The 12,821-nt window shown below is 45.4% G+C and overlaps 1 protein-coding gene across 43 annotated transcripts in view; it reads right to left on the reverse strand.

The window, feature by feature from the left end:
- The window catches only part of LOC122809254 (titin-like), a 3,339,665-nt gene that overhangs the window by 2,382,422 nt on the left and 944,422 nt on the right, over positions 1 to 12,821 (reverse strand). For all 43 annotated transcript variants that reach the window (XM_044080625.1, XM_044080596.1, XM_044080621.1 and 40 more), the window contains one exon: positions 9,240 to 9,284. In XM_044080625.1, the coding sequence (XP_043936560.1) occupies positions 9,240 to 9,284 (45 nt within the window). The remainder of the gene's footprint in view (positions 1 to 9,239; positions 9,285 to 12,821) is intronic.

Here is a 12,821-nt window from a genome sequence, read left to right on the forward strand (position 1 = left end):
TAAGGAAATGAGGTCCTCAGCTAAACTTAAAATCTGTGAATCGGTAGAGGATCCCTGAGGAATAGCCTTGGGAGGGAGAGATTTTGGCTGTTTAGCAGCTTTAGCACGTGTGAATGCCTTTATGGACATGGATGCAGGAGGCCTGGCTGCCCCACGTGCTGGAGTAGTTTTATCTAGAGAAATGGTGTAGGATGTTTCCAGAGCACCGGTTTCAGAGGGGTATTCTATGACCGACTCAGAGGAGGCCTCCGTGGCCGGGGTTGTCGGTTGTGCGGTATCGACGGGCGGAAGCACCAAGGATTCGGTTTCAGTCGAGACCGAGACGCTCGCGGTAGGCCTAGGCGTGGTTTCGGCCGAAACCACAGTCCGCGTGTGTCGGTCCTTGTCCTTCCGTTTTTTGGGTAAATGTGTAGTCGGAAGCTCCGAAGGCATATTGTAGCAGAAACTAGCGCCAAAAAAATCCTCTGCAAACTCCGCCCGACGCCTAAGAGTGCGTTGGTTGAAGGAAGCACAGGCTGCACAGGCCTAGACGTCATGGTCTGGGCCTAGGCAGGGAAGGCAGTAAGAATGGAAATCCTTATGAGGTATTTGTTTCCCACAAGTTAAACAATTATTAACTTTAACCGTTTGATCTGACATCGGCTGAGGCAAGAAAGAGTCCCCAACGGGGTACTTCGCTTTTTGAAGTCTTCGGTAGCTGAAATTACAGGAGCTGGCCGACCGGCACTTGCGAACTGCTTCTGCTTCGGGCACTGCGCGGCAAGAAAGACTGAGAAAGATGGCATCGGCTGACGCTTTTATACCCCAGGCGCTCTGACGTCGGGGAGAGGGCAACATCAGCAGACGCCGGACCCAGACTTTGGAATCCGGCCGACCGAAGGGCTGCCTGAGGCAGGACAACCCATATGTAAGGACTGCAGATGCATCCTTGAAGGACATCCTGGGGTTTCCTGCTATGTCTGGGTTTGGCTTGAAAAGACCTGGAAAGGGCTGGAAAGTACCAATTCTTAGAGGGCCAGTGCCTACTAAATCAAGGCGGTTGAACTTGTAACAAATCTTTAAAAGTTTTCATAGATTTAGCATTATCTTCCATCTTTTTAAGAACTTCCTCAGCCTTGTTGCCAAACAGGCGGTCCTGATTTAAGGAAGCATCCAACAATTTAGCTTTAACATGATCAAGCAAACATTGCTCCTTAAGCCACGCATGCCTTCTGAGCACAGATCCAGTAACAGCAGACCTGCAAAAGGCCTCTAATGAATCAAATCCACATTGCAAAGTATGTTTTCCAACTTGTTCAGCAGAATGTATTAAATCCTGTAATTCTTTATTTTCCGCACAGTCAGGAATCAAAATAATTTTCTGTTTAAGCAATCCAATAACATGTTGCTGGCACTTGAACATATGAAACTGGCAGTTTAAAGCCCTAATGGCCAAGGTTGCAGAAGTGTAAACCTTCTTACCCCATCTATCCAGCGTCCTGGAGTCTATATCAGAAGGGGTAGGATTTTTAGCAGTAGAAGCCTTAATGCCCTTGGGTCCCTGTGAAATAGTCTCTGGATCTGCAATAGGATTTTTAAAAAGGAACTTGTGTGAATCAGGAAAGTACAGTTTTGTACCTACCATAAATGTAGATGTCCGAACTGGATAGCATCTGCAGTCATAACAAATGGGTTGTCCTGTCGTCAGGCAGCCCTTCGGTCGGCCGGATTCCAAAGTCCGGGTCCGGCTTCGGCTGATGTCGCACTTCACCCGACGTCATCTCTGCTGGTCTTCGGGTATAAAGGCATCAGCCGACGTCATTTTCCTCAGTGTTTCTTGCCCCAGATGCAAGTTGCCCTCTTGGAAGGCTAAATTTTGGATAAATGCCAATGTTTCCAAAAAGATAGAAGGCAAACACAAAAAATAAGCATGTATGTACATATATACAAACAAATACACCATAAGAGACTCCCCAGCTAGCTATTTGGAGGGTAAATACCTAGGAGTACCACAGAGGGAAGGAGGGTAATCCTGACTGCAGATGCTATCCAGTTCGGACATCTACATTTATGGTAGGTACAAAACTGTACTATGTCCTTCATGGATGCATCTGCAGTCATAACAAATGGGTAGAATACCATAGCCAACTAGGGAGGAGGAAGAAAAATTATGGTGTGGTTAGGATCCCTTGCAGTACAGCAGTGGCAAACCCTGCTCGGGATCTAGAATACAGAGGTAAATTATAATGCTTGGCAAATGTATGCACGGAGGTCCAAGTAGCCGCCTCAATAATGTCCTTGGTTGCCACTCCTCGTAAGAAAGCTGTGGTAGTGGCTGTAGCCCTTGTAGAATGAGGCCTTATGTTCTGTGGAATTGGTTTTCCATGGTAGGAGTAACAGAATCTTATCCAATTTCCTATCCATTTGGAGATTGTCTGTTTGGAAATTGCTTTTCCTTCCCTTCCTGTTGCATAGGCTACAAAAGCTGGTCAGTTTTTCTGTTACTTTTGGTTCTGTCCAGGTAGTAGCGTAGCTGTCTATGTACATCCAAGGTATGCAGCATTCTTTCCCCTCTGTTTTGTGGATTGGGGAAGAAGGTAGGTAGGTGGATTGCCTGGTTTAAAGACACTCTGGATACCACCTTAGGCATAAATGTAGGATTAGTTCTCATGGACACCCTATCTTGATGGAAGATTAGGAAGGGTTGTACTGCCATTAAGGCCTGTAGTTCAGAAACCCTCCTTGCTGAGGTAATTGCCAGTAGGAAAGCAGTTTTCCATGACAGGTGCTATAGATCTGCTGCTGCTGCTGGTTCAAACTGAGGGAGTGTCAACTTTTCTAGCACAAAGTTCAAGTCCCATGCTTGTAATGGTGGTTTCCTAGGAGGTTTTACATTCTTGATCCCTCTGAGGAACTGCCTGAGTAGAGGATGTGAAAAGACAGGTGGATCAAAGCTGTATTCTGCTGAAATAGCTGATGCATGTATCTTGATGGAGGAATAGGACAGGCCTGTATGTAGAAGCTCTGCCAAATACTCCAGAATGTTAGCAATATCTATATTCGACACATCTTTTCCTCTTTCAGCACTCCAAATGACAAACCTTTTCCATTTTCCTGCATAGTTCCTTCTTGTTGAAGGTCTGCGGGCTTCAAGGATAATGTCTTTAACCCTTTGGGAAAGATCTGGATTAGTTGCTGCTATGTGATGTTCCAGGCAGTCAGTTGCAAAGTTTTTAGGTTTGGATGCATGATGCTGTAGTTGTTCTGAGTTAACATCAAAGGCATCAGGGGTATTGACCACATTTTCTCCTGAGACATGCTCCTCAGCAATGGGTACCAGTGTTGTCTTGGCCAGTTCGGAGCTATCAGGATTATCCTTGGACGTTCCTCTTTGATTTTCAGTAATACCTTGTGTAATACCTTGTGTATCAAGGGAAGAGGTGGAAATGCATATGCTGTCAGACCTTTCCAGCTGAAGGAGAGCGAATCCACCTTCCATGCAAGTGGGTGGAATGTCCTTGTGCAGAATTTTTTGAGCTGGTGATTGAGAGGGGAAGCGAATAGATCTATTTGTGGCATTCCCCATTTCTTTGTGATGGTCTTGAAGATGTCCGGGTGTAGCATCCATTCGTGAGCATCCGAGGTGGTTCTGCTTAACATGTCTGCTAGGGTGTTCTCTTTTCCCGGTACAAATATTGCCTGTAACTGGATGTTGTAGCTGAGTGCCAGATTCCAAAGGTCCAAAGTCATTCTGCATAGGGGGTATGAATGAGTGCCTCCCTGTTTGTTGATGTACCACATGACTGTGGTGTTGTCTGTCCTTATCATCAAATGGCCTTCTTTGAGGAATGGTCTGAATTTTTGGATTGCCAGTTTTACTGCCAGCATTTCTTTTTGGTTTATGTGCAGGTGCAGCTGGTCATGAGTCCACAATCCTTGTACGCATTTGACCAGCATGTGCGCCCCCCATCCTAGGTCTGAGGCATCTGTTGTGATGGTTTGGCTTGTTCGAAAGTTGTGGAAGGGTAGGCCTGGGTTTGACTGGCATGCTTGAGCCCACCATAGGAACTCCTGTTTTCGGCATGGGATTAGTGGTATTTCTGCTTCTAGGCTGTGCCTGTGTTGAGACCATAAATTCTTTAGGTACCACTGTAGTTTTCTCATATGCAGTCTGGCATGTGGGACCAGGATTACGCATGATGCCATGAAGCCCAAGGCCTGCAGAACTTTTCTTGCTGTTAGTTTGTTCTGTTTTGTTAATGCCAAGAAGTAAAGAGGGAGTTCTTTTGTTTTCTGCAGTTAGGAATGCCATTTGTTTTACTGTGTCCAATTCAGCCCAAGAATGTTCTTGTTTGGGATGGTATCAGCCTTGACTTTTGTAAATTGACTGTGTATCCCAGGGCTTGTAGCAAGTAAATGACCCTTTGTAAATCTGTTGTCAGCTTGCTTTTGTTGTCCGCTTGTAGCAGGCAGTCGCCCAGGTATGGATAAATTTGGATTCCTGTAGTCTGCAGTGAGCGATTACTGATGCCAGGCATTTTGTGAATACTCTGGGCGCAGTAGATAAGCCAAAGGGCAATGCTGAGAATTGATAATGCTCTGATCCTGCAAGAAATCTGAGGTATCTTCTGCAATTTGGTCGAATGGGGACGTGCAGGTATGCCTCCTTGAGATCTAGAGTTACCAGCCAACACTCCTTGCCCAGCATGGGAAGAAGTTGCTGTAGGGTCAGCATTTTGAATTTTGGGACAATGATATATGTGTTTAAGATGGACAGGTCGAGAATAGGTCTCCAACTTTTTTCTTTTCTTGGTACTAGGAAGAGTCTGGAATAGAATCCTTTGCCCTGTTCTGTTATTGGTACTCTTTCCACAACTCTCATCTTTGTTAATTTCGTTATCTGCTGTAGAGCTTCTATTTTTTGATTTGGAGGCAGGTTTGGCATTCCTCTTTTTACTGGTAAGGTGTGGAAGTGGAACCGGTAGCCTTGGTCTATGGTTTGCAAAATCCACTTGTCTTTTGTGATATAGTGCCAATTTTTCGAAAATAAGGCTAATTTTCCGCCTAATGGTGCTGCTATTTGCTCCCTGGTAGGCGGAGTTAGAGCCAAGTCACTGTGATTGTCCTGTTGCAGTGGTAGTGGTTGTGTCTGTGCCTCTGTTATTACCTTGCCACTGTCGCCCTCTGTAGTCACCTCCTCTGGATTGATTTCTGCCTCTGGAGCGCCTATTCCTGCCCCTGTGGGATCTGGTGGAGTCAGGAAAGGACCAATTTTGGCAGGCCAGTTCCTGCTAAACCTTGGGGCTGAACCTGTAAGAAATCTTTAACTGTTTGTACAGATTTTGCCTTTTCTTCCATTTTCTTCATTACCTGCTGGGCAGGTGTACCAAATAAACTGGCCTTATCCATAGGAGCATCTAATAGCTTAGCTTTAACATGATCCGTAAGACCTGCTCTTTCAACCATGCATGTCTTCTTATCACTGTGCCAGTCATGGCTGATCTAAATGAAGCCTCCAGTGCATCATAGCCACATTTTAAGGAATGGTTACTAACCTGTTGTATGTTATTCACCATTTCTAATACATATTTCTTATCTATAGATTCATCAGAGGATACTTTTTAGTTAACTGATCAAGCATAAACTCTTGGTATTGGATCATGTGAAACTGACAGTTTAAAGCTCTAGCTGAGAGAGTAGCAGAGGTGTAAACTTTTTCCCCATCTGTCCAAGGACCTGGATTCCCTTTCTGAAGGAATAGGGTTTTTGCTGTGGTCGAGGCTACTGCCTTAGGCCCCTGGGAAATAGTTTGGGTCTGCCAGTGGGGCCTTGTATAGGTGGTGATGAGTGTCTGGAACCCTGTAAAATCTATCAGGTTTGGCAGGGGCTGGAGGTAAAGAATCAGGAGCAGTGCAGACATCATTAAATGCATCATCCACAACAGGCAAAACAGGAGGTATAGCTAAGGGCCTATGTTGTGGTAAATGCAGAAAAGTCCTAAGCCTTTTCTTGAATCTGAGAAATCTTGTCCCTGCCATTGAAATTGTTCTCTCATGGCATGTAAGGTTTCCCCAAAGGAAAATTCCTCTGGTGGAGAGGCAGTTGGAATGGATTCTTCAGCATCGGAGTCTTCATAAGTAGAAAAGGATCCTCTGGCTGTTCTGTAATGTCGGAGTCATCCGCAGAATCATCAGAGGACACTGGCTCGGGGCTCTGTCCTAGGTCTCTTTTCTGGGGCTGAGAGGCCCTGACTGGGTGAGATTGGGATCCCCTAATTAAGGATATTAAATCTTCTGCCAGAGTAAGCATTTGAGAACTAGAAGTGGGCCTGTGTGAGGGAGGTTTAACAGGCACTAACTTAGCAGATTTGGCTGCTTTAGCCCTGGCAAAGGCCTTGATAGACATGGCTGCAGGGGGTCTAGCAGCACCACGTGCTGGGGTAGAAACATCCAAAGGGATGGTGTCTGATAACTCACTAGAAACCACAGTTGTAGGCAAAATTTCTGAGGCCGATTCAGGTAAGGTAGCAGGAGCCTCAGTAGTAGCCATGGATTCGCCTGAAGATTGACCAGTTTTCTCGGTTTGGCGAAACCGAGACACTCGTGTCTTGCTTAACCGTGGTTTCGGCGAAAACCGCGGACCCGAGTGTCGGTCTTTTCTTGCGTTTTTAACAATTTGGGTAGTCGGAGGATCCGGCGGCATAATGTAAGCAAAGTCTGAGCCGAAAAACTGTTCAGCAAACTCCGACCGACGCCTTAGCGTTCGTCGGTTGAAGGAAGCGCAGGCGAACAGGCTGCTACGCCGTGGTCTGGGCCTAAGCAAGCAGACAATAAGAGTGGAAATCTTTATGAGGTATTTGTTTCCCACAAGTTAAACAGTTATTGACTTTTTCTGACATCGGCTGAGGCAAGAAAGAGTCCCCAACGGGGTACTTAGCTTTTAGAAGTCTTCGAAGTAGTATTCGGTAGTAGTAATCTCTGGATCTGACCGACCGGCACTTGCGAACAGCTTCTGCTTCGGGCGCCACGCGGCAAGAAAGACTGAGGAAAATGGCGTCGGCTGATGGCTTTATACCCGAAGACCAGCAGAGATGACGTCGGGTGAAGTGCGACATCAGCCGAATCCGGCCGACCGAAGGGCTGCCTGATGACAGGACAACCCATTTGTTATGACTGCAGATGCATCCATGAAGGACATCTTTGTAATATCTGTCAGGTTTTCTGGGAGCAGGAGGCAAAGTATCAGGGGCCAAACTAGATTCCGAAAAAGCATCATAAACAATGTCTAGTACAGGAGGAATAGCTAAAGGCCTATGCTGAGGCAGGAGTAAGAAATCCCTAAGCCTCTTTTTTGAATCAGAAAAATCCTAGCTTTTCCATTGGAAATGCTCCCTTAGAGTATGTAATGTTTCACCAAAAGAAAAATCCTCTGGAGGGGAAGCAGAGGGAATAGAGTCCTCTGCATCAGAATCCTCATAAGTAGATAAAGGGCGAATCCAGATCATCAGAAGAATCAGAAAAATCAGAATCCTGGTCAGAAGATTCATAAACAACTTCCTAGGTCTCTTAGAAAGGGGAGGTTGGCTTCCCCTAATTAGAGTTATAAGATCTTCAGCCATTCTTATAATTTGTTTTTTAGGCACAGAGGCCTGAGCTTCGTTTTTTTAGGCATGGTTCGAGATTTAGGTCTAAATGAAGAAGGAGGCGTCTGTTTAATATGCAAGTCCGTAGGCCCGAATACACCCTCAGAAGCTGGTGCCTGCACAGCGGCTCCGGACCCATCCAAGGTAGAGACATCCGCGGGTTCCAAAGCTGAAGCATCTCGCGGCATACCGGACTCTGAATGCGTCTCAGTAGAGGCCTGCGAATCAGAAGTAGCGGGTATCAGGGGCTGTGAAAGCGCCTCACTGAGTACCGGCAAACAGGCGACTGGCTTAATTGAAGTGTCGTCAGCAGTTTTGGACCTCGGTGGCCTGTCTCTGTCTTTACATTTGAGTTTTTTGAAAATCCCAGTAGTCGGATGGCTAAGAGACAACATTTCTGGATAATTAAACTGAGAACCGAAATATTTAGAGGCAAAAATATACATACGACGGATAGTGCGCTGATTAAACAAAGCACAAAATCGACAGCAAGGTATGTCATGGTCAGGGCCTAGGCAAGGAATACAGTACAAATGAAAATCTTTATGAGGTATTTGCTTTGCACAAGTAATGCAATTATTAACTTTTACTGACATCGGTAAGGAGCAAGAAAGAGTTTCCCCAATGGGGTACTTAGCTTTAGTTGAAGACTTGAGTTCTGAAACTTGAAAACGAAAATTTCAGGAGTCAACCGACCGGCACTGGCGAACTGCTTCTGCTTCGGGCACCACATGGCAAGAAAAATTAATGTTTTATACCCCTGACGTCATGGAAGAAGGGACAGCAACCGACGCAGGACGGCCGACTGAGGGCTACTCCAAGCAGATAACCCCAAATGTAATGAGTGCAACAGTGAAACACGAAGAACATCCACAAATTTATCCCAGGGATAATAAAGGGACCTGGACCCCCTTACTGACAGGGGCGACAAGTGCTGACTGAGGTTTCATTTTGGGGCTAAACTCTTTGCTAAGCTTGTAATGACCCCAAACCATTAGCCTAACAACCTCCCTATGATCCTATAATCCAAAAAGGGAGAAAGTAATGTAGTTAATGAACAGATAATGTATTAACTGAATAGTAACGCAACCTCACCCACTTTTCATCTAAAGCTTTTTCCCTTATCCCTTTTAACAACAACATCCTACTTCCTACTTACACAGGATACTACCCTTCCATATGATGCACTGTAACCAAAGTAAGCAACTCCTCCACCTCTCCAACTCTTACTAACAAGTTATTTACATATCTGTGTTACTGTCACGTTCCCCCAGAAAAAAATGCACTTCTTAGCATTAAAAACAAGTTGCATTTGAATGATCTTAACTTCAGGTTATACATAATTAAAAAAGGCCCTCCTCATACTCCCCCCTACATCTTCAGTGATTCAGTCTTTGTGTGAGGGCTAACTGCAATACAATCAACTTCAGCAAGAACAGCTGATAATGAAAAGGTAATGCACGCATTACATATACAGCACTAACAGCAATAATGTCAAAATGCACAAATTTTAAATTTAATCATCCAGACTTTAGCTGCCTTGTTAGAAAAACCTTACAGGGCAACATTTTAATGTGAATATGCAATATCTCACCATGATTCAGTAAGTGATACTTGCCTTTTCTAGGTCTTCCCACCTTTCGGGTAACAAGTGGTTCTAAAACTATAAAAAAAAATACAGTTATCGGAATGCTTGTTCAAATTTCACCTATCATTTTGTGCTATACTCATAGAACCAATATCTTTTCTGGGTCTTCCCATTTTCTTGATCTGAGAAGCTTTTGTGAATTACAATAAAATGCAAGTCAGCCAAGACACAAATGCATTGTTAAGAAATCATGTAAGGTCACAGTATTAGGACTTGATTTACAAAAGGGCATAGTGATAATTTTACAGAACAAAATGCTGTTTTTCTTAAAGTCAATAGATACTACTGTAGTATGTAATGAAACCAAAAAGATAGCAAACACTGACCTGTTTTGCAATTTAAACAAAAAAAAAATCATGAATCTTTTGCATTTAGTTAATGATGATAACCAAGAAGTTATGTACTCACCATAACGTTCGATGTATTTTGTCAGTCTCTCCTCACATTCTTACCCGTGGGTTCGGAGCCGAATGTCGGTTCCGACTCGGCCAACTTTTCTAGCTCAAAGTCTTTCTATTGGCTGGGCTAAGATGGTATCCCATGCTGCACTGCTCTCTATCCCCAGATCTAGTTTGCTGCGAGCCCCAGCACTCATTCTCCATGCATAACACCTAAGGAAAGGAAGAACAAACCAACAATGAAGGAAGCTCTGAAACCAGACCTAACCTTAGGATCCTCCAGGACGGGGGAAGGTGGGGAGGGGTAAGAATGTGAGGCGAGATGGACTACATACATCGAACGTTACGGTGAGTACATAACTTCTTGATGTTATGTAGCCCAATCTCGCCTACATTCTTACCCGTGGGACAGCGTCCCTAGCACCTACATCCTGGGAGGCTCAGTGGAAAATACTCCTGAGCACTGTGGAACCAAAGGAAGACCTGCCCCCAGATACCACATCCAACTTGTAATGAGTAACAAAGGTGTGAAGAGATGCCCAAGTAGCTGCAGCACAAATATCATCCATAGGCAATCTGGCCTGACAGGCTGTAGATGTAGATACAGACCGAGAAGAGTGAGCCTTCACACGGAACGGTAAATCTTTACCCCCTGAGGAATAAATGAAAGAAATGCAACTGGAGATCCACCTGGACAGCGTGACTTTGGAGACAGGAGACCCAATTCTGTTTTCCGAAAAGGAAACAAACAACTGATCAGATTTTCTGAGGTCTTTCGTTCTGTGCAAATAAAAACGTAATTGTCTGCGTACACCCAACCGATGAAATTTGAATTCTGCCTTGTTTGAGAACTGGGGAAAAAACACTGGCAATTCAATAGATTGATTAAGGTTACTGATTGACGCCACTTTGGGAAGAAAGAAGGGGTTCGGTCTGAGAGAAACCCTGTCCTTATGAAAAATCAAATAAGGGGGTTTGATTGATAAATCTTGAAGCTCCGAAACGCGTCTGGCTGACGTGATTCCTACTAAAAAGACAGTCTTCCAAGTTAAGAATTTTAAATCACAAGTGGCTGCAGGCTCAAAGGGGGGTGAAGTAAGAGCCTATAGAACAAGGTTCAAATCCCAAGGTATGACAGGTTCCAATACCGGGGGACGAAGTAACAGAATGCCCTTCAGAAAAGCCTTACAGCGTCTATGTGCCATCAGGCTAGGCTCGTCAGTGACATGAAAGGTAGAAATCGCCGCCAATTGGACTTTAATGGTTGTGGCCGCTGAACCCTGGTTAAAGAGCATAGACAAGAACTCCAATACAGAAGAAATTGGAGCTGTGCAAGGGTCAATCTTTTTGGTATGCACCCAGATTGAAAACCTCGTCCATTTACTGTAATAAATCTTCCTGGTCGAGGGCTTATGAGAGGAAGATAAAATATGAACCACCTCCGGTGAGAAATGATGAAACCTAACTAATGACGGAAGTGGAGTAGCCAAGCTGTCAATCGGAGGTTCCAAAAAGAGGGATGGAGCTGCCCTGATGTGTGTCAGTAAGTCTGGTTGTGGGTCCAGAATCCAAGGAGCGTCCATGAGATAGGGATGGAGAATGGGGAACCAAATTTGACGAGGCCAGTGTGGGGCAATCAGAATCATTCTGCTTCCCAAGGATTGGGCTTTCTGAACAACCTTTGACAGCAAGGGGACCAGAGGGAAGGCATACAGTAGACCGGAGGGCCAATCGTGGACTAGAGCGTCCCTGGGTGACTCCCCTTGAGGGGGGATCAACGTGAAATAGCTGCTGCATTTGGCATTGAGGGGGCTAGCAAAAAGGTCGCAGCAAGGCTGAACCCACCTGCGGAAGATCTGTTCCGCAACCTGACAGTTCAGGGACCACTCTTAAGGCATCAGAATAGCTCTGCTTAGCCTGTCTGCGATCACATTGGACTTCCCTGGAATGTGTGTTGCCACCAGAAAATGTTGGGAAGACACTGCCCACTGCCACACTCGCATGGCCTCTCTGCAAAGAGGATAAGACTTGGTTCCTCCCTGCTTGTTCAGATAACACCACTGACATATTGTCTGAGTGGATTGCAATAGTCCCGAGAGGAAGAAAACTCTGAAGTGCTTGCAACGCTAGTAGCACAGCTCTCATCTCCAGGACACTGATATGCAGATGCATCTCATGCTCTTGCCACGTGCCTTGGACTGTCCTGCCTAGATAATGCCCCCCCCCCATCTGGGAGACATCCATGGTCACCGTAGCAATCGGGGGCGCAGGAACGAAGGGCTTTCCCGTATTCAGGTTGTAGGTGCGAAGCCACCAACTGAAATCCTGTTTGCACCTGTCTGTGAGTAGAATAGGGTGAGAAAGTGGAAGACGTTGAAGAGACCACTGGACAAAAAAAAGTCACTGAAGGAGTCTCATATGTAACCTTGCCAGAGAGACTAACAATCATCGCAGCCATTGTCCCCAATAGTTGGAGGACCCATCTTGCCTTCGCTCTTCTCAGGGGGAGCAAGGCGTGAACTTGTTGCTGTAGAACTCTGACTCTTTCCTGTGCTAGAAACGCCCGTATGAGGACAGTGTCTAGTTCTGCTCCTATAAAAATGACACGCTGTGAGGGCAACAAGGCAGATTTTTCCCAGTTCAATGTGATGCCCAACTGTTGACATAGGTTGATAGTAGCGTCCCTGGTCTGAATTAGTAGATGCCTGGTGGTGGCAGTAAAGAGCCAGCCGGAAGCGTAGGTGACTTCTGGATGCCCTGTCCATCTTTATGTGGTAGTAAGTATCCTTGAGGTCGATGGAGCACATCCACACTTCTTTTCACAACAATGGGAGAATAGACTGCAATGTGACCATTCGAAGTTGGACTTTTGCACGTGGGTGTTCAATTGGTTGTGATCTAATATGGGTCACAGGTCCCCTGTCCTTTTCGGCACCAAAAACAATCTGGAGTAAGTCCCTAATCCGATCTGGTCTGAGGGGACATGTTGGATGGCTCTTTTTTCTGGCAGCTTTGAAACTTCTGAAGCTGCGTAATCCCTTTGATTGGGTGGAACATCCGGATTTTCTTGATTGGAGGGGGATCTGACGAGAAGGGGATGACATATCCACAGGAAATTATTTGTAGAACCCATTGGTCCTGGGCGATATCTTGC

The sequence above is a fragment of the Protopterus annectens genome, chromosome 8.part0 (genome assembly GCF_019279795.1).
Source record: "Protopterus annectens isolate FY-2018-M chromosome 8.part0, PAN1.0, whole genome shotgun sequence".
Taxonomy (NCBI): Eukaryota; Metazoa; Chordata; order Ceratodontiformes; family Protopteridae; genus Protopterus; species Protopterus annectens.